This window comes from Ursus maritimus, unplaced genomic scaffold, assembly GCF_017311325.1.
Source record: "Ursus maritimus isolate PB19 unplaced genomic scaffold, ASM1731132v1 scaffold_14, whole genome shotgun sequence".
Classification (NCBI taxonomy): domain Eukaryota; kingdom Metazoa; phylum Chordata; class Mammalia; order Carnivora; family Ursidae; genus Ursus; species Ursus maritimus.
In genome coordinates, this window is record NW_024423786.1 from 68,641,946 (window position 1) to 68,662,812 (window position 20,867).

The 20,867-nt window shown below is 58.3% G+C and overlaps 2 protein-coding genes across 2 annotated transcripts in view; one reads left to right on the forward strand and one right to left on the reverse strand.

Moving 5' to 3' along the window:
• Window positions 1-20: 20 nt before the first annotated feature.
• Window positions 21-20,867, reverse strand: part of LOC103658544 (sodium/glucose cotransporter 5) — a 58,978-nt gene continuing 38,131 nt past the window's right edge. The window contains exons 10-15 of the mRNA XM_040630131.1: window positions 7,293-7,400; window positions 4,768-4,918; window positions 948-1,116; window positions 558-773; window positions 299-356; window positions 21-178 (exon numbers count right to left, since the gene is read on the reverse strand). Of these exons, the coding sequence (XP_040486065.1) occupies window positions 72-178; window positions 299-356; window positions 558-773; window positions 948-1,116; window positions 4,768-4,918; window positions 7,293-7,400 (809 nt within the window). The 3' untranslated portion in view covers window positions 21-71. The remainder of the gene's footprint in view (window positions 179-298; window positions 357-557; window positions 774-947; window positions 1,117-4,767; window positions 4,919-7,292; window positions 7,401-20,867) is intronic.
• Window positions 16,256-20,867, forward strand: part of FAM83G (family with sequence similarity 83 member G) — a 28,955-nt gene continuing 24,343 nt past the window's right edge. Inside the window, exon 1 of the mRNA XM_008685987.2 lies at window positions 16,256-16,777. Coding sequence (XP_008684209.2) covers window positions 16,256-16,777 — 522 coding nt within the window. The remainder of the gene's footprint in view (window positions 16,778-20,867) is intronic.

Sequence of the window (20,867 nt, forward strand, 5' to 3'; positions counted from 1 at the left end):
GTCCTTGTTAGCGAGCGCGAGGGGGACCTGAGGACTCCCAGGGCTTGGCCTTCCTGCCCCCAGGGCCAGCGTCAGGCGAAGTAGGCGTAGAAGAAAATATTAACGCACATGAGCACGATGGCATTGAAGCCACACACGCGGGCCCAGAACGCGTGCTTCCGGGGTATGTGTCCATCACCTGCAGGAGGGGGGAGGAGGAGAGAGACAGGTGAGGGCCACAGGGCCACCCCTAGTGTCCCCACCTCCAGGACTCCTTGGGGTGGCAGTCGGGAGTCGGAGCCTAGGGCCACACGCGCACCTGCTTTGGCTCCCACGAGCACATCCTGTGCCAACGTCCACCAGGTAAGGTTCTCGATCTGCAGAGAATGATCGGGATAGGGGTGTGGCAGGTCAGGGCTGGGCCCAGACAGGGGTAGGGTCACGGAATGGAAAGTGAGCAGCTGAGTTCGAAAAATGGACAGGGGCAAGAGCTAGAAAATTCTGGAGTCGCAGAGGGTCAGGGGTCAGAATGACCAGAGTCAAAGTGTGGGAGAGGCCAGGGGCCAGGGCAGGCTCACCTGAACCCCCTGGGGGGGTGGCGTCAGGAGGCTCCCAGCCACCACCACGACTCCACTGAGCACAAAGAGCACGACAGCAAAGTGCAGGTAGTGGATACCGCCGAGGATGGCCGGCCGCGTGTCTGGGTCACCGCAGGGGGGGGCGGGGTGCAGGAATTCCAGGACCAGCCTGGTGGCGCCCACTGCCAGCCCCACCATGAGGCCCCAGAAGGCCCCCTGGGGAAGACGAGGCAGGGCAGGTGCACCGTGAGGGGGAGGCCAGGGATCCCCCGGCACGACACCAGGCAGTGGGGGGAGGGGGAGACGGGACAGACGCAGCTCGTCCGGGGGAAAAGGACGGAGCCTGCCCCCCATGTCCAGTGTGCCCCAGCCCTGCCCACCCCCCCCCACCTGCTCATTGGCACGCCGCCAGAAGATGCCCAGGACGAAGACGGCGGTCACCGGGGGGGCCAGGGAGCTGGTCACTGACTGCATGTAGATAAAGAGCTGGCCGCTATTGGAGTCCTGCAGGACGGGGATCCAGGCCACGCTCACGCCAATGAGCACCACGATGACCAGCCTGTGGGCGGGCGGTGGGCGTGCTCGTCCCTCAAGACCCTTCCTCAATTCTCCCCCATCTCCCACGGTCACTAAGACTTGCTTCCGGCTGTCCCCTACCACCCCAGCTCCAGCCTCCTCCCCGGCCTCTGGTCCGCTCCCCGGGGGACGTGGCCCGCCCTGCCACGCCCCAAAGCCTTCTGTGGCTTTCTGCCACGTGCAGGTACGACCCCAGACGCAGCCCCTCTGCTCCTTCTTGTCCCCCCCACCGGGCCCCCCCAGGCTCTCCCCTTTGTCCTCAAGCACTCGTGCCGCTTGCTTACTGTCCGTCTCCCCTTCTGGGCTGGAAGCCGGAGCCTCGCGTCTGCAGCCCACCACGGCAGCCCCTGGCACACAGTAGGTGCTCCAAAAATATTTGGTGGCTTCGAGAATGATCTGCCGCCCTCTCATTCCAGCCAGACTGCCCCCCTGGCGGTTTCTCTAATGCTGGTGGGATCTGGCAGGAGCGGTGGCCTGTGGCTGGCACACTCCTCACGCCTGTAGTCCGGGGCTGCTGACCTGCTCCCCATCACAGGCTGACCTCTGTCCTAAGAGCGCGAGGGCTGGGGCCAGGCGGGCTCGGTCTGGGTCTGGGTTGGGACGTGGACTCCTCAGCTCTGAAGCCCGAGACCTCTGACCAGAGGAGACCCTTTGCCTCCCTACCCTGTGTGGACTCCTCTTTTTGGCTCCCGCCTGCCTCCCCTCTAGGTGGGAGCCCTCCACCGCAGAGACACGCTTCCCGCTCACCGGGAGCCCACCTGAGCTCAGTGAACTGCGCCGGAAGCCCAGACTCGGTAATGAGTGGGCCTTGGTCCCTTCCGAGCACTGAGAGCAGAGCAAAGAAAGCAGATGAGCCTGTTACCCTGTGTTAAGGGCTGAGCTGAGGCATGAACCCAGGAGGGCTTCTAGGCAGAGGTGTGGGGGGAGGCCTCCAGTCTTGAAGAGGTGTGGGGGCCAGCTAAGGAGACAGAGCTGGGGTGAGGTGTCCCATCTGCTCCTCCTCGGCTGAGTACCCTTTGCCCCTGTGTCCCGGCTCACTTGGACCCCGCTCACCCCCAAGGTGGGTGGTGGGTGAGGCCCCCTGGACCCTGGACAGGACAACAAGGGGGAGAGAGGCCGTGTGTGCCACTGGGGTGGGTCCTTCCTGTCTGCCTGCCTGCCTGCCTCCCTTTCTTCCCTTCCAAGCCTAAGGGAGAGGGTGGGGGGAGGCGGTGCCACCTTGATTGAGGCTAATTAACCCTTAGCCTGGCGGTCAGGCAGGCGGGCACTGCCCTCTTCAAAGGCATAGGCGGGCTCCATTAACAGCCGGCCCACCCCGCCCTCCCCGCACAGGCTCCTGCATCCAACACTGGACTCAGCAGCTCTGTGCGGGGCCTGGTCTCTCCAGAGTGGCCTGGACTGGGGCCCTTGCCTTCCCGCTGCCCTCTAAGCCTTCCCCTTCCAGAGGGACCCCAAACCCAGAGGCTGTTCCTTCTGCCTAGAATACCCTTCTCCAACTCCTCCCCTGGCCGACCCCCTGCTCCTCCAAGGCTCAGCTCAGGGCCCTCCTCCTCCAGGAAGCCTTCCAACCCCATCCCTTCCCGTGCACACACACAGTGCCATCAGGATGACTGACTGTCATCCCTGGGGTGCAGCTCTGGTTGCAGGAGAGCCCCTCAAGGGCTTGAGGTGGGGGCTTTGAGGTCTCGCTGGGTCCCCCATATTGTTCAGCTCCATGCAGGCTACCAGGGAGGCATCGGGCACTATCTGTGGCCCGAATAATAGACAGAAGGTAGAATGGTAGACAGAAGGGGGGTAGCAGGGGAGGGAAATGGAATGAAGGAGCAGAAGGGCCCGGCAGTGGGGCCCGGCGCTGGCAAAGATCAGGGCCCCAGATGTGGGACTGTCACTGCCCCCAGGCCTGCGATGCCTCTTCTGGCCCCACCCCAACCTAATGAGACTGTCAGGGTCACTGGCGTGCCCCTGCCTGTCCCAGCCCCGTGCTGGCCTCCTCCCCAGGCCTCTGGACGTGCTCTGCTGCCCCTCTCTCTGTAAGTCCCATATCCCCCTGGATCGAGGCTCCAGGGACACAGGACCCCACACAATCCAGGAAACACAGCTAAAATAGTGTTGTTTTAGGCAGGAGGAGGCTGGAGGTGTTGGGAGGAGGGGTGTCCCGGTGTTTCAAGACAGAGGCGTGTTAGAGCTGAACCCTGGCCCAACACCTGGCCTGGGATCCTTTCCACTTCCCCAAACTGGCAGCTGAGAGAACTGGGGCCCAGAGAGGGTGAGCAACCCGCCCCGCATCACACAGCCGCGTGCCCACAGGCAGGCTGGCAGGGCCTGGGTTGGGTGGGGCTTGACTTGGTAGGCGAGGTGGGAAGGAGGGTCAAGGGCCCCATGGCTGGGGGTAGAGGGGAGACCAGGTTAGGACGTCGGCTTCGGGGTGGGGGGGAGCAGGAGAGAAGCCTGAAGAGGCTGGGGACTCGGGCTCTGGAAAATTCTGTGAGACAAGGGCGGGCTTCCGGGGCCACAGAGCCACTGGGGAGGGGCGGGGGAACCACATGGCCGGGAGAGGAGGTCAAGGGGCCAGGAGCCGCTGACACAGAAGCACCCCGCAAGGCAGGAGGGAGAGGCTCCTTGTTTTGGAGGAGGCCTGAGCCGCCGATGAGCTCACACTCGCCTGCTGAGTGGCGTGTCCCAACAGGGCCCTTCTGACAGAAGCTGGGCTGTTTTGCATCACTGGGACAATCGCCTGGAGCTCCGGGGGAGACCCCGCCCTGAGGACCGGCGCCGTGGGCCCGGAGCCGGAGCCGGAGGCTGCGCTGTTGGTCAAGCGAGGCACCGGAGGCTGGGCCCCTCGACCAGCGGAGCGGGGGGAGGGGGGCTGCAAGGCTTGGAGGGAGACGGGCAGGTAGGACCCGGGAGACACTCAGACGCCAACCTCCCGTCACCCATCGCTGAGTGGAGGACCCCCGGGTACGCTGCTGAGCACAGGGATGGAGGGTTGGGCCAGCCCCAGCCCTTGCTTGTTCTTGTGGGAGCAGGGGTGGGTGGGGGCATCAGGGAGACACACGTGCTGTGGGAGGGGTCTGACCATGATCCCCTGAGGGAGGCTTAGAGGGGAGAGGGGCTCATTCCTTGGTCGGGGGTATCAGGGAGGGCTACATGGAGGAGGGGATGCTTGGGCAGAGTCTAGAAAGATCGTGGGGTGAGTCACTGAAGTGACAAGGAGAGGACAAGCAGGGTTGGGAGGAAACGGCAGAAGCTCAGGGGGGCCAGGGACAACTGTGGCCTGAGTGTGGCTGCCCTGAGAACTGGCTCTGGGCCCCCTTTGGGGCCCCTGGATATCGTCAGGAGGGCCAAAGGCTCAGACGGGGGGAAGACAGAGAGATCTCTGGGACGGCTGGGGAAGGGGGACTCTCCCTGGCAGCTCAGAGTAAGAGATACATCGAAGATGAAGGCTATGACCACGAACGGGTGACCAGAGCCACGTGGGACGTGGCATGGACCTTCCTCCAACCCGCAACCTCCGACTTACCCCTCGAAGCCCCCTCCAGTGGGGCCCCCCGGGCCATCCATCATGTGGCTGGGGAAGCCCGTGTCCCCGCCTGTCCCTGGTGCCCGGCACCCCCCCTCCCCCCGGCCACCGTACCGGCCCACCAGCAGCAGCTCCCGCTCGCCGGCGCGGGGCCTCAGGCGCCTCCAGATGTCCATGGTGAAGAGCGTGCTGCTGCTGTTGAAGATGGACGTCAGCGACGACATGAGCGCGGCCATCATCACGGCGATCATCAGCCCCCGCAGACCTGGGGGTCGGGGACAGCGCCGCTATGACTGCGCCCGGGAGCCCCTCCTGCCCATGTCCTCCTGCCTGGGGCCCCACTGTCAGCATCGGCCATTCACAAGTGCTTGAGAGCAGAGCCCCCCAGGAAGGAGGCTGGAGGTGTTCGCGGGAGAAAGGCCCGGACACCAGAGGCTGGAGGCCAAGGGCAAATGCGGGGGGCGGGGGGGGTGTACTTCTGGATTTACGGCGGGAGCCTGCAGGGTGCTGGCCCCATCGGGACGGCCGTGATGGCTTCTGCTGTTCTGGGTGCACGTAGGAGCACCCCATTTCTACAGAGCCTTGAAAGTGACAAAGCACTTTCACACCCAGGCCTGGATTTGACGGAAGCCTTATTAACCCGTTTGACAGATGAGGAAGTAGAAGCTCCTAGCGGGAGGAGAGGTGCCCAGGGACTCACAGCGGCCAGAGGCAAAACTCTGGGGTGGGGTGGGGACAGGAAGGCCTGGGGCGGGACCCTCTGCTTAGAGGTCACAACCTGGGCAGGGTGCAGTGGCCTGTTGTGTGGCAGGCCCCAGCAGGCACAGGGGGTCCCCTTTCTTATTGGCTCTGTGGAAAAGGAGATGTGGTTCCCGAGGGGAGAGAGAAAAATCTACCCAGGAATTGGCTGAAAAACGAGGGAGGGGTCCCCATCACGGTGGACGAGGCTCTGCTTTGCAAAGCCTTCTGGGAGTCGTGGGCTTGAGAGGGGCTGAGGGTGGGGAGCCCTGAGAGACAGAAGGATGTTCAATTTCCAACTCAGTGCTGTGTGGCATCAGGCTAGACGGCTGCCCTCTCTGGGCCTTGGTCTGATTCTATCGCCAAGGCCTCTTGGACTTTTTCTTCAAGCGTCTAAGCATCTCCCCCCAATCTCTGCAGATTCTCTGTCTGTCCTCCACCCCCTGCCCTAGGATAAACCTGACAAGGGTCCCCTCCCCTGAGGGATCAGCCTTCCTTGTGCTTTCTTTGCCTGGCTTTGGTTCTGCATCTGACCCGCTGTGTGACTTCCAGGCATCCCACGGCCCTCTCTGTTCAGTTATCATGCTGACTGGGCTGGGGCCCAAAGAAAGTAAGTTAGATCATGATTTTCCCCAAAACATTTCTCCATCCTGTTTCTCTTGCTCAGGGAGGTGATTAACTTGGGGCTTATTCTCCACCCATTTTTCAGACAGGGAGCTCAAGGCCTAGAGAGAGGTTATGGCCCAACAATGGCTGGGTGTCAGCACTCGGGGGCTTAGCGAGCTCCCCCCACCCCCCAGAACAGAAGAGGAAGGTGAGGCCCAGAGGTGGGAACCCACAGCGAGGCCAAGCCTTGCGCCAGGCCGGGTCCCCGCGTCACTATGTTTAATCCCAGCAACAACACGCCAAGGGGTGGGTAGGCGTCATTATCTCGAATTTACAAACGAGGACATGGAAGCTTCAAGCAGGGAAGTGACACGCCCCAAATATCTCCGCCATCGAGTGGCAGAGCTGAGATTTGATCCCGGGTCTGTGAACTCACATCCCCTGGGCCTCCACACCCCAGGAGGAAGGGAAAGCAGGGCAGGGCCAGAAGTTTCTAGAGGGGAAGACTTGGGAGGGAGGGAGACACTCAAGGTCTGAGAATCTGGAGGTGAAACCAGGCTGCAGAGGGTCTCGGAAGGCTCAGCCTATCTCCTCTTTTTGCTCTGCTGGGACAAGAACTGTGGGAAAGGCCAAAACCTGCCCCCACCATTGTACCTGTTGGGGGAGGCAGGAGCTGTGGGGCTTACGGGGGCCCGAACTCCTGATGCCAGCAGAGTCAGCAGTGGGCTTGCGGCCAGACAGACCGGGGTTCGTGTTTCAGCCACTCTGTCGCCATGGAGAAGTCACTTTCTCCGCTCTGTGCCTCAGTTTCCCTAGCTGTAAAACGGAGCTAACAACTACCTCGTAGCCGGAAGTGGGAAGCAGTTTGACTTCACTCAAGGGATAGGACAGCACAGGGGAAGAGGACAAGCTCTGGGGGCAGATTATCAGGGCTGCGAGCCCAGCTGTGCGGCTCATTGGCCACGTGACCTTGGGCAGGTCTCTTCAACCTCCCTGGGTCTCAGTTTCCCCATCTTTAAAATGGGGATGCTAATAGCACCACTTAGGGTGCTTGACAAGATGGAAGGTAGTCCCATGTAAAGTCCTCGGAATCCTGCGTGGCCCGTGGGGGAGGCCAGGTGAGTATTTTCTAGTATTATTACGTGCCTCTCTTTCCCGATGAGTAAACATCCCACTTGGATGTCACACTGGATCCAGAGTGGCCTCCATAGCCCCCTGGTGGCCCTCGCCCTCACCGGTCCTGCCTCCCCGAGGTTCCACTGCTCACCCTGCCCGGACCGCACCCAGAGTCTCACCTATAGGCATCAGTTCCATGACCAGCTTGGGGTAGGCGATGTTGGAACAGCCAATCTCAGCCCCGCAGGCCCGAAGGCACTCGGATGGCACCACGCAGCCCACGTCATCTGCGTCAGAGGGATGCCCAGAATGTTCCAGCTGGCCCGCCCCGCCCTTCCGACAGCCCTGAGCAGCTGGGGTGGGCAAGACCCCGGCCTGGCCCTGCTCTGTCACCACCTCTGACCAGGAGCTACGTGGTCCTGGGTCTGTTTCCCAGTCTGGGTCACGAGGACGGGGCTGGCCTCAGAACTTTCTGGCCCCTAAAGCCTTGACTCTTTTCCCACGTAGTGTCCTCTGTTATAATGCTTTCTCTCTGTCCCAGGCCAGGCCAGGGCGCTCACCTGCAGTGTGGCATTGCCCACGTGAGCAGTCCGCTGTTAGAAGCCATCTGGGGCGCTGGTCTCCCTCACCGCCCTCCTGTCCCCAGCCCTTCTCCCCTGAGGGGCAAATGCAGGCTAGAGGGGCACCTTCCCCCACACCTGGGCTCAGAGCTTTAGGCCGGGGCCTGTCCCCCTGATCTCCCACCCAGAGTGGTCTCCAGCAGCTTCTGGAGGACCCTTAAAATACAGGGGGGCTGGATCATGCCCTGGTCAGAACTATCCAGTAGTTCTGCTGTCTGCAAGACCCTCCAGTCGCTGAGGCACCAAGCTCCTCCCAGCTTGTCCCCTTCCTTGTCCCCGTCCCCCAACCTTCCTCCAGCCACAGAGGCCTCCCTGTCCCCTGAGGCCTTCCCCACCAGCCCCTCTGCCCAGGCCTTCCCAGGAGCATGGGCTCAGAAGTGACTCTTCGGTCCATCCCCTGAACACCCCCCCTGCATTTTTTCTCATCTCTTTACTCAGAACCACTGGGGCCTGCTGGTTTGTTTCTTGCTCTTCCCAGTGGGTGGTGGGCAGTCAGCCTGTAAGAAGGGGACGGTCTCACCGTGGCCCCCTCCCCAGCGGCAGGAGCAAGGCACACTGCTCACCTGTGGAGTGAATGCAGGATTAACGAGTATTGGTCTGAACCGTCCATCCGGGCCGAGCAAGCTGCCCCAGCAGAACCCTGTTGGGGGGCAGGAAGCATGGCCCCTCACTCCCGGAGCTTGCCCACAGCAGCCAGGCTCCCCAGCACCGTGTAGGGAAAGGTGGTCAACCCCACGTTCACGTGCTCCTCTCCCAACGCCCTGTGGCTGCTGTCCCTTGGGAATTTCAGCAGTGGGCCCACGGAGCGCAGAGCAAACAAGAGGAGGGTGATGATGGGGGAGGTTCGGAAACAGATGCCACCTGACCAGCACTCAGGGGAAAGGGAGGCCAGTTTGGGGGCTCACATTTCGATCTGGCAGCGGGCATTGCCATTCCTGCGCCACAGTGCTCCCCTTGCAGACCAGGCACTTCTGAGTTAAGTACTGTCCCCTCCAAATGTCCCTTCTGAAAAGTCCCTCCACGGATGCCCAGCCCACTGCAGGGGGGTCTCAGATCCCCTTCCTCTAAGCTAGCAGATCTGGGGCAGCATCTCCCTATCCTCACTGAGCTGGCATCCCCGGTCGCTAGCCCAGCCCCTCTCCTGAGCTCCAGGCACCTGGGACATCTGCTGCTGTCATCCCCTGGCACCTCCCACTTAGTGTGTCCGATCAGACTTGTCCCCTTACCCCACCTCGGCCTGGTAATAGCTCACTGTCCTTTCTCCTCCCCTCCTCCTCCCGAGCCCCCCAACGCCCAGGCCCATGGCTTCTCCTGCCACACCCCTGCCTGCTTCACTTGGCTCCCTGCCCTGCGCCTGGGCACCAGCCCCTCCCTGCCTCCCTTCCATCCTCCCCATCCTTGCAAAATTACACCTCTGCTCACACTACTTACTTCTCAGGAGTCCCCCTCCCCCACACTCCTGGAGCCCCTGGCTTCCCAGTGCGGGGGTGGGGGGGTGGGGGAGGGGGGATCTTCTGTGGTCTTTCAAGTCCTTGTCAACTGGTCCCAGGTCCTCCCATCCAGCGTGCATTCATCAGCCACCCCTACCTGCTGGGTTTTCTCATACACACCCAGCACTTTGCCGCCTCCAGGCCTTTGCAGACGAGGTCCCCTCCTCCCAGGACTCTGTCCTACCCTTCTCTACCTCCTGCTCCCTGGCCCATTGCAAAGGGCTGGTCCACGGAGGCTTTTTCTGACTCCCTCTGCACCGCCCCCCACCCCAAGCCTGCAAAGCAGCTTCCTCTCAAAGGCTCCTATGGCCAAGGGTTGAATCATGATAGTTCGTTATTTTACTTCCCCCACCAGACTGGGAGCTCCCCCAGGGCAGGACACTGGGTTTGAATCACCTCCAGGTCTCAGGTATCACTCAGTTGCGGGCTGGGCCCAGAGGAGAGATCCTGTGAACTTTTGTGAATGAATGAGTGAGTAATGGAGTGAATGGTTGTGAAGGAGGATGCCAGGCACAGGAGAGGAGGAGGAGGAGAGGGGAGGATGACGGATGCCAGAAAGAGCCACGAAGAAGTTCAGGCTCAGTTTGATCGAGCTGCAGCCCAGCAGCGGGCAGATGAGAACCTGGGACCACAAAGGGCATAACTCGCCTGGGACACACAGCTGGACCCAGGACAAAGCCCCAGGCCCTATGGCAGGACTTTGGGGGGCGGGGGAGGGCACTGGGGTCCAGCACACAGAAGGCAGGTGATGGGCCCCTCTGACACGTTCTGGGCCTGGACTGGCCGGCTGTGGTGCCCGGACCCAGCCCTCCTGGGACAGACAGGTGAGGAGTCACAGCTGCATAATGGCTCAGAAAGCCCGAGTCAGGAGATTCCAGCCGAGTTTATTCAGCCCATTCCAGGCTCTGGGCACGGACCTCTGCCTCTGGGCACCACTGCCTCGCTTGCCTGAGTTTGTGCTGAACAGCAAGAAAGAACAACGTCTCCTTTATGGCAGCAGCAGGTGTCACCATTAAAGTCCCCTGCACGTGCCACACTCAGGAGTGAGCAGCCTCAGGACAGAGAGGGCCAGGGAACTGAGCGGGGGTGGGGGCAGCTTGTGAGTTGGCCAGGGAACCAGCTTCTGTGGGCCTGGGAGCTCCCCTGCTGGGCTCTCCTTTCGCATCAGCACCGCTGTCCAGCCACGGCCCACACCAGAAGCCTGGGAGCTGCCCCTCCCCTCATCCCCCATGTCCTCCCTCCCTGTGGCCCATACTAAGTCCAGCCACTGGGCTTGGGGACCGGGTGAACTGCACCACATCCTTACTGCACCGCCTTGCCCCTCTAACCCACCCTCCCTGCACGCAGCAAAGGGAACTTCTAAAACCACCAGTCTGCCCACCATCCATCCTGCTCACACACTTCTCTGGCTCTCCATCCCCCGCAGGAGGGATCGCAAGCCTCTAAATGTGCCATTCATGGCCCTCTACCCACCTAGCCACTTTTAGCCACACCTCTGGGCCACTGTGTTTGCTGTTCCCTCTTTCTGGAATACCCTTCCCTCCTTCGTAAACTCAGGGAATTCATATGCATTCATACTCTCAACCTGTGGATGTCTGTGCAGGCTTTGGGCAATATCCTCATGGCACCAATAACTCTGTGATCTGTGACAGCTTTTGCCACTGTCTGTTGATGGACTGAATGACCCTTTCCCAAGGCGGCCACTGGACATTAGACTGTAAGGGTTAATGAAATTGCTCCCCACTCCCTAACCAGGTCTGGCCCATCCCAGGGAGACAGTCCAGATGTGGATGCTGTAGTAAGGAGTGGAAGAAAAGTACACAGACTTGGGTTTAAGTCCAACTATCCCAACGCCCTACTGTGTGACTCTGGGTGATTATTTAAGGTCTCTGAGGCTGTTTCTTCCCCTGTAAAGTCCTTCTGGTGGGCATCCAGAGACCAAAACTCAACCTCAACCCAAATGCCACACCTGACACAAAAATTAATTCAAAATAGATCACAGATTTAAGTGTAAGATGTAAAAACTATCAAACTTTTGGGGGGAAAATAGGAGAAAATGTTCAGGACCTAGGGCTAGACAAAGAGTTCTTAGACTTGACATCAAAAGCACTATCCATAAAAGAAAAAATGGATAAAGTAGACCTCATCAAAATTAAAAGTTCAGTGTGAGACACCTGTGAAAAGGACAAAAAGAAAAGCTACAGGACAAAATCAGTAAAGTTGCAGGACACACAATCAATATACAAAGATCGGTCGTGTTTCTATACACTAACAATGAACCATCAGAAAGAGTAATTAAGAAAACAATCCCATTCATGATGGCATCAAAAGTAATAAAATGCCTAGAAATACATTTAACCAAGGAGATGAAAGACCAGTACGATGAAAATTATAAGACACTGATGAAAGAAGTTGAAGATGACACAAATAAATGGAAAGATATACCATGTTCATCGATTAGAAGAATTCATGCTGTTAAAAGTCCATACCACTGAAAGCCATCTGCAGATTCAATGCAGTCCCTATCAAAATTCCAATGTCATTCTTCACACAAATAGAAAAAAAAATCCTAAAAATTTGTATAGAACCACAAAAGACCCCAAATAGCCAAAGCAATCTTAAGAAAGAAGAGAAAAACTGGAGACATCACACTCCCTGATTTCAAACTATATTACAAAGCTATAGTAATCAAAACAATACAGTATTGGCACAAAAACAGACATATAGATCAATAGAACACAATGGAGACCACAGAAATAAACCCACACATATAAAGTCAATTAATTTATGACAGAGGGGTCAAGAATATACAACGGGGAAAGGACAGTCTCTTCAATAAATGGTGTTGGGAAAATGGGACAGTTGCATGCAAAAGAATGAGACTGGACTACTATCTCAAACCATACGTAAAAACCAACTCAAAATGGACTAAAGATGTAAATGTAAAACTCCTAGGGGCGCCTGGGTGGCACAGCGGTTGGGTGTCTGCCTTCGGCTCAGGGCGTGATCCCAGCGTTCTGGGATCGAGCCCCACATCAGGCTCCTCTGCTGTGAGCCTGCTTCTTCCTCTCCCACTCCCCCTGCTTGTGTTCCCTCTCTCGCTGGCTGTCTCTATCTCTGTCAAATAAATAAATAAAATCTTTAAAAAATAAAAAAAAATAAAAAAAATGTAAAACTCCTAGAAGAAAACCTGGGGAGGGGGTAAGCTCCTTAACATTGATCTTGGCAATGATTTTTTTTATTTGACACCAAAAGAAAAAAAAAAACCCAAATAGGACTACAACAGATTAAAAACTTCTGCGCAGCAAAGGAAACCATCGACAAAATGTGAAGGCAACCTATGAATTTGGAAGAAATATTTGCGAGTCATTTATCTGATAAGGGGTTAATAGCCAAAATATATAAAGAACTCATACAACTCAATAGCAACCCCCCCCCGCAAAAAACCCAAACAAAATCCAATTAAAAAGTGGGTAGAAGATCTGAATAGACATTTTTTCCAAAGGAGACATACAAATGGCCAACGGGTACACGAAAAAGTGCTCAACATTACCAGTCATCTGGGCTATGCAAACCAAAACCACAATGAAATATCACCACAAACCTGTTAGAATGGCTATCATCAAAAAGACAAGAGATCACATGTGTTGGCAAGGACGTAGAGGAAAGGGGATCCTTTTGTGCATGTAGGTGTGCTACTGGTAGGAACATATACAAGTGGAGCTACTATGAAAAACAGTATGGAGATTTCTCAAAGAACTAAAAATAGAACTACCATTTAATCCAGCAATGCCACATCTTAGTATATATCTTAAGGAAATGAAATCACTACCTTGAGAAGATATCTGTGCATGCACGCACACACACACACACACACACACACGCACACACACACACACAAATATTATTCTGCCCTGAGAAAGAAGAAAATCCTACCATTTGTGACAACATTGGTGGACCTTGAGGGCACTATGCTAAGTGAAGTGAGTCAGAGAGAGAAAGACAAATACTATATGATCTCACTTATAAGTGGAATCCAAAAAAGTTGAACTCAGAAAAAGAGAGTAGAATGATGGGGCTGGAGGGAAAGGGGTGGGGTGGGGATGGGGTGGAAGGAAAGGGGCAAAATTAGTCAAAGAGTACAAACTTCCAAATATAAAATGAATAAATTCTGGAGATCTAATGTACAGAAAAGTGATTATAGTTAGTAGTATTGTATTCTATATATTTTTTAAAGAAGTTACAGAACAGCCGAAAATATGTGCAGACCATAGATCTGACAAAGACCTTGTATTTAGAATATATAAGAGTGGGGTGGCCTGGCCTGGGTGGCTCAGTTGGTTAGGTGTCTGACTCTGGGTTTCGGCCCAGATCATGATCTTGGTTGGGGTTGTGGGATAGAGCCCCATGTCGGGCTCTGTGCTGGGCGTGGAGCCTGCTTGAGATTCTCTCTGTCTTTCTCCCTCTGCCCCTCCTCTCCACCCCTCCCATCTGTGCTCACACTTTCACTCACTCTCTTTCTCTCTTAAAAAAGAAAAAGATAAAGACCTCTCAAAACTCAACAGGAAACACCAAACAATCCACTTAAAAAATGGGCAAAACACATGAACAGGCATTTCACTGAAGAAGACAGACAGCTGGCAAATAAGCACACGAAAATATGTTCTATATCATTAGTCAATAGGAAAATGCAAATTAACACCATAGGAAGAGATTATTACACACCTATCAGTGCAGCTAAAATAAAAAAATTGTGACAACATAACATGTTGCCAAGGATGTGGAGAAACCGGATCACTCATATGTTATTGGTAGGAATGTGAAATATACATAATACAACATATATACAAATGAATATGTATAACATGCATATGAATATGCATAGCAGCTAAATTCACAGTAGCCCCAAACTGCAAACAACCCATTGTCCTTCAACAGGAGAGATGGTTGAAGAAACTCTGGTCCATCCATGCCGTGAATACTAGCCAGCAATCGAAACAAACAAGCTACAGATATGCACGACGACCTGGATGACTTGCCAGAGAATTACGCTGAGTGGGAGAAAGAGCTAATCCCTAAAGGTTATATGCTGTACTTTCCATTTGATTTTTGAAATAACAACATTGCAGAGATGGAGAACAGATTTCGTGGTTGCAGGGGTTAGGGACGGAGATGTGCGTACGGCGGTAGAGAGGGAGGTTTGGGTGATGGTGGAACAGTTCTGCATCGTAATTGCAGTGGTGGTGGCCACACAAATCTACTCATGTGGTAAGGTTGCACACGCGCGTGCACACACACACGTAAACTGGTGAAATCTGACCAAGTTCTGGATTGCACTGAGGTCTATTTTCTGGCTAGCATATTACTGTACTACGGTTCTGCAAGATGATTCCACGGGGAGAAACTGGGAGACTGCCTGTGGCCTCTCTGTTGTTGCTGTTGTTTCTAACAACTTCCTGTGCATCTGTAAATACGGGCAGGTAACTGCAAGGTTGGAGGGCTTCATGCCTTTCAGCCCCAAGAGCCAGGATTCCCTTCATGAGCCTCAGGGCCTCTGTGCAGTCGTAAGAGCAAAAGGAGAAGCTGAGGCCCCAAGACTCTTGTTCGGGGTCTTCGGTGGCAGTGAGGCTATGGAAATCAGGCTTCAGGACTCCCAAGGTAGTGCTTGCCCCCTCTGACTGCCTGCCTCTTCTCTGTGGCTGAGTGGGGTGGGGAAGATGGGGGGGTGCGCACAAGAGTTGGGCTGACTCCAGCCCACAGCAGCCCTCTCCGGCTCTCCCCATCCCAGGGTTCAGGTGGGTGCAGCTCCTCATGTGGGACCAGTCCTGGGGGGGGGGGTACCCCTCCCAGCAGGGAGCAGGGCTAAGAACTGGGTATCTATCTGCTCTCTGCACACCAGGCTCTGTAAAGGATCCTTCCTGAGTTTGGGTCAGAGGGTGCCCTATCCTTGCCTTGGGGCCTCCCAGGCCGGTACCTTAACTCTACTTCCATAACTAGACAGCTGGGTATCTGCACAGACTTCCTGATTCACCTGGGAAACTGGACACCGGTAGGGTTGGACCAAGGTTACCAACAGGCCCGGGAGTCAGGGGGAGGAGTGGTGCAAAGGTTGCTGACTTGCTGTGTGTTCTCAGTAAGAACACTGTCCCTCTCTGGGCTGCAGCGTTCCAGGGGCTGTTGGACTTTGGTCCCTGCGCTTTCCAGAATTCAGCGCGGGAAGCAACGGAGAAAACGCGGCGCACAACCAACCGACGCCGGTGTCCCTCGGGGGTTGGTAGGGGGGGTGAATCAGCTTCCGGCCCCGCCCTCAGGGCGGCACGTGACCGCAGGTGGCGGCGGCGGGGTGGGCGGGGCGGCATTAGTCACCAGCCCGCCGCCGCCGGTGCGCTCCGCTCCGCCCGCGCGGCTGTCCTTGCCGGCTCTGCCCCGCGCCCGCGCCCGCCCGGTAAGCGAGTCCCGGCCCGCGGCCCCCGCCAGCCGCGCTTCCCCGAGCCTCCTCCGGGCAGGCCTCTCGGATTGCGGGTCGTGGCGCCCGCAGATCTTTTAAGACCCCGTCGCCGGTCCCGGAAGCCGTCGGAATGCGGGGCGCCGCCGAGCTGGGCCAGAGGCCACCCGAGTTGCGCCCTGCCTCCCACTCTTGGAAACTTCTGGGAAGTTCCCTGCCTGCCCAGGTTCCTCCCAGAAGTTGCCTAGGACTTTAGGCAGCTCCACAGTTCCTCCGGGACGTGGGTCCCCCGGCCCCTACTGATAGAGGCACACCGCGCCCAGGCGTGGGTCCCGCCCCGCCGTCTCGCCCACTGTCGCCCCACCCCCGCCCTGTCGCCCTGTCGCCCCTCCCCGGTCCCGCCTGCACCCTGACCTGACCTCTGCGTTCACTTGGGCTCTCCCGCAGGCTCCCTATGGGCAGAGCTGCCGAGGCGCTGGTGGAGCCCCAGAGAGCGCCGTGCCGGAGTCGGGCCGGAATTCGGAGCCGGACCTTGCCGAGTGCTGTGTCGCCCGCCCACCCGGCACGGGCGTCGGGGCAGTGGCAACATGGCCTTCTCCCAGGTGCAGTGTCTGGACGACAGCCACGTCAACTGGCGCTCCAGTGAGTCCAAGCCCGAGTTCTTCTACAGCGAGGAGCAGCGGCTGGCCCTGGAGGCCCTGGTGGCCCGCGGCAGGGAGGCTTTCTACGAGGTGCTGAAGCGGGAGAACATTCGGGACTTCCTGTCGGAGCTGGAGCTCAAGCGCATCCTGGAGACCATTGAGGTGTATGACCCGGGCTCCGAGGACCCGAGGACTGCCGGCCGGCCCCGGGGGCCTGAGGACGATGGTGTTGGCGACAGCGAGGAGGCCAGCAGGGCAGATGGGGACTCCCCCGAGGCTGAGCCATTGCCCTCTCTGGAGTACTGGCCCCAGAAGTCCGACCGATCCATCCCCCAGCTGGACCTGGGCTGGCCCGACACCATTGCCTACCGTGGGGTGACCCGGGCCAGTGTCTACATGCAGCCCCCCATCGATGGGCAGGCCCACATCAAAGAGGTGGTGAGAAAGATGATTAGCCAGGCCCAGAAGGTGAGCCAGCTGCTGGGCGGGGGTCCTCCGCAGGGAAGCCGGCCCCCAGCATCTCTGCCCTCTCCGTGCGCGTTCACTCAGCGCACCAGTACGGAGACCCCGACACCGTGCCCTGCGGTTCTTTCTGCTGCCGCCCGGGCTGCCTCCTCCCCCGCTCTCCTGGGCTTCCTCAGTGTCTTTGCACAGGGATAGGGTCCCTGGGTCCTCCGGCGGGTGACGATGGGCTGCCCCATCTCAAAGGGCCTTTGTGCCTTGTTGGGGGGGCGGGCGTGTTCTGATGCCCCCAGACCCGGCAAGCGGCTTCCCCAGAAGAAAGTGCTGTGATGGGGTGGGGCGGGGAGGAATCTCAGGGTTTTCATCACTTACTGTCCCTCAAGGTGGTTCTGATTCACACCTGAGAAGCAGGAAGCTCTCACACACACCATGAACATTGGTGTTGCTTTTCTGGGGTGGTGGAGAGAGTCTGGGGTGGTGGAGGATGAATGGAGACTGAGGAGTAGCCTGGGTGCTTCTGAGGCTGGCCTGGAGGTCCGAGTTCAAACGTGTCTGTTTCCGGGCTGCGCTGGGCAACGGAGAGGGACTTGCTCACCCTCTCTGAGCCTCTTTGTGAACTTTGTCGTGGCAGAACCTTCCCAGGCTGGGATGTGGGGGGCGGGGATGGTCCTTGGGCGGAAGCGCAGTGAAGTCCGCTGAGGGTTGGCCACCTGGGTTGAATTTTGCCAGTGAAGGGACCTCGAGCGTTGCTGCTTCTCGACCCCTGCGGCGACGGGCGGTATCCCTGGTGTGGGTGGTCATTCTCAGCCATACGCCGACACACATCCTGAGAAGGGGTGCTCGCCACTTGCCAAGCCAGGCCACCAGCTGGTGTGTCTTCCTGCTGAGGGGACATGACTTTCCGTGGTTTCAGAGCACAACCCGACTTGAGTGGTAAAGCGTGCCCAAGCGAGCTGTGTTGAGAAAGGTTCTGAGGCCAGGTCTGAGCTCGGTAGAGGGTGGTGAGTGATCAGCAGTGTCTGTGCTGGGGAGGTATTTCTAGCAGAGTCTAGCCCTTCGCCAGGCCCGGAGCGGGGCAGCAAATTGCAGGAGCCCAGAATGCTGGTTTTGGGAACCCTCCTGGCCGACAGAGCCTGGGGAAACTCTTAGGCAGAGAAATCAGAGGTGGGTTGGGAGCTGACAAGGTGGCCATGGGTCAGGTTTCTAGAAAGGTGGGGTGCCTGTCCCCTGAGGGGGCTGGCAGAGTCGGATAGCCTGTGTCTCGGAGACTGGCTCTCGGCCTGATCCCAGGTAGCTTGGGGGTTCGGGTTTCGGGTGTATAAAGTGGTGTTGACGACGGAGCTGCGTCTTTAGCTGTTGTGAAAATGGAATCGGGTGACCTGAGTGAGGAAGAGTTGCAGGAAGAGGAGGGAAAGTGGGAGGAGGAGGGGGCCTTCGTAGCTCTTGGGCTGAAGAATCCTCCCCACACCTGCCGTGGGGTAGGCAGGTGCGGCTGACGTGTATGACTTGAGGTCGTGGAACCCAGTCCTCTGGGAGGGCCTGTTGGGATCCCATGACCCCTTTTTTAAAAATGGGGAAACTGAGGCCCGGGGTGGGGCTTGACCTTCTGTGCCAGGGTTCCCCTTCTTCCACCCCTCTCTTCCCCGCTGGGAGTAGGAAGGAGGCCGACACCAGATCCCTGCTCGGCATGGGAACAGCCAGAGAGTCTAATCTCGCCCAGACAGGAAAGACTGATGGCCTGGCCCAGTGATGGGGCCAGATGGGGCACCCGGGGCCAGGCTGGGCACCAGGGCATCCTCCCCACATGTCTGTGGCCAGGGCTGAGACCCAGCCACCCCATGCAGTCCTGTGGGTCTCTTGTAACTTCATTTGCTCCCCACAAAAGCCCCACCAGGTTGTTGGCGTCGCCTGTCTAAGGTGACAAGGCCAGGGGGAGGTCCATCTTGGCTTGGAACCCTGGCCTGTGTGGTACCACAGTCGGCGGGGCCCCCTGACCAGCTGGCATGGCCGCCTGATCCCTCTGAGAATGGGGGCCCACTGCTGAGACTGCCCGATACCCTCGGACGGCAGGGAGCCTCCCAGACTCAGCATGAGGGTCTGGGGTCTTTCAGATGAGAGCACAGAGAACAGGGACTGGTTCACACCCCACGGCGCCACGGTGAGCCACGCCCCTGCTTCCCACCCTTTGTGCTTCCCTGTCACCTCCGTCCAGGGACCCGAGGCCAGCACGGTGTGTGTGCGCGTGGGCGAGCAGTAATGACAATAGCTACTGGGTTTTTAGTGCAAGGCACTTTATAATTTCAGGTAGTGGGATCTGCCCATTTTCCAGATGTAGAAACTGAGGCCCGACTGGTTCGTCCCTGCCGATGTCACCTAGCTAGTTCTTGGGTGCAGGGGTGGGGACCAGGCCCGTGTTGTCCTTAGACTCCAGGACGGGTCCCCTGCCCATCCTGGCCTTGAAGGAACACAGTGACAGGCAGGGCAGGGAGGGGCAGCTCAGCCACGCTGCCTGCAACCCTCCCATCCGCCCCACTCAGGCTGCTTGCGCCGGGCCCTGCCGCTGACGGATGCTGACGGCGGATGCTGACGAGGTGCTTCGCCTGGCCTGCCCGCCCGTTGCCACCGGGAGCTCTCCCTGCCTTATTGCTCCTCTTGAATCACCTCTTTCTCTTTGCCCCCGCATCCTCTTCTGGCCCCCCCAGCAGCAAGGTGGGGAAAACACTCCCCCCTCCCCAGACCTGGGATGGGGAGCCCACTGTCCGCTTGCCTGGCCCAAACACTGACCCCCTGCCCACCGGGGCCCCTGGGCTGGGGCTGCTGGTGCTGACTCAGGGCGGCCCAGCCCGCCAGCTCCTCCCCCGCCTGGCCTGTCAGCACGCCGGGCAGACCCTGGGGCAGGGAAGTGACACAGCATACACTCAGCCCGCTCCAGCGTGGCCGCCAGGGAGCGGCTGTGTTCCCGTCAAGGCTGCTGAACTGCCCCCTTTCCCAAAACACTGGAACGAAACTAGTGGGCCACGGTACCAGGAGCCCAAGTCCCTGCTCTGCCTCCACCACTGGGGGACCCGGGACGAGCCCCAGCTCTTCTCTGAGCTCCAGTCATCTCATCTGTAAAGTGGGTACAGGCATTGAAGGTTGTTAAGGGTCCCTTTGCCCTACGATTCTGGACTCTGCTGGGACAAGAGACCAGTGGGTCCTGGGGTCTCACTGAACTGGCTGTATGGCCCTGAGCAGACAGCTTGTACCCTGTGAGCTGTCTTCCAGTCCCAGTGGGCTCTAAGTCTCTGAGACGGACCCCCCCACCCCACCCCCGCCCCTGGGGACCAGTGATTTACCTGGGGAAAAACCTGCTTCGGGCTTCCAACTGCATACCAGAGGCCGGGCCTGTAGCATCATGCCTAGGAGGGGTGAGCCCCAGCCTTGCTCGTCTGCAGCCTCCGAGAGAGAGGGGCGAGGCTGGGCTGAGTCCCGGAGGGGGCTGGGGAGGGAGTGCCCCTCACCCCACACGACATGGGGGCAGGGTCCCCAGCAGGCCGCTAGCAGGATCCCTTCACCAACCCCAGACAGTCTGGGGAAGGTCCCACGGGCAGGGGTGAACCCTGTACAGGTGAGGACACGGAGGGAGCACGAGGGAGAGTGTGTGTGCAAGGTTGGACTAGAACCCACTTCTCGTGCCTGCCGGGCCCGGGCTTGGGAACGGAGACCCAGAGCAGTTCAGTTTCTTGCCTCGGGCTGCACAGCAGGAAGAGACTGGAACCAGGTTTCACGATGTCTGATTAAGCCCGAGATATTTTCTGTCGGCCCCTTGCCTTCACACGCTGAAGTCCTGGCTCGCGGCTGGGCTCCCGGAGAATAAAAGCAGCTTAATGAGGCATTCATTAAATGCCAGCTCTATGCCAGCTGCTGAGCGGGCACTTTACCTGCTCTGTCGTCCTCCCAGGAGCTGCCCGAAGGAGGTGTTGCCTGCTCCGTGCAGATGAGGAACCGAGGCTTGGCGGAGCTCAGGGAGGGCAGGCGTCTTGGAGGAGCTGGGCTCAGAACCTAGGTCTCCGGGCTCTGAGCCCCTTTGCCCCAGGGTGGCGGGGGGGGGGGGGGG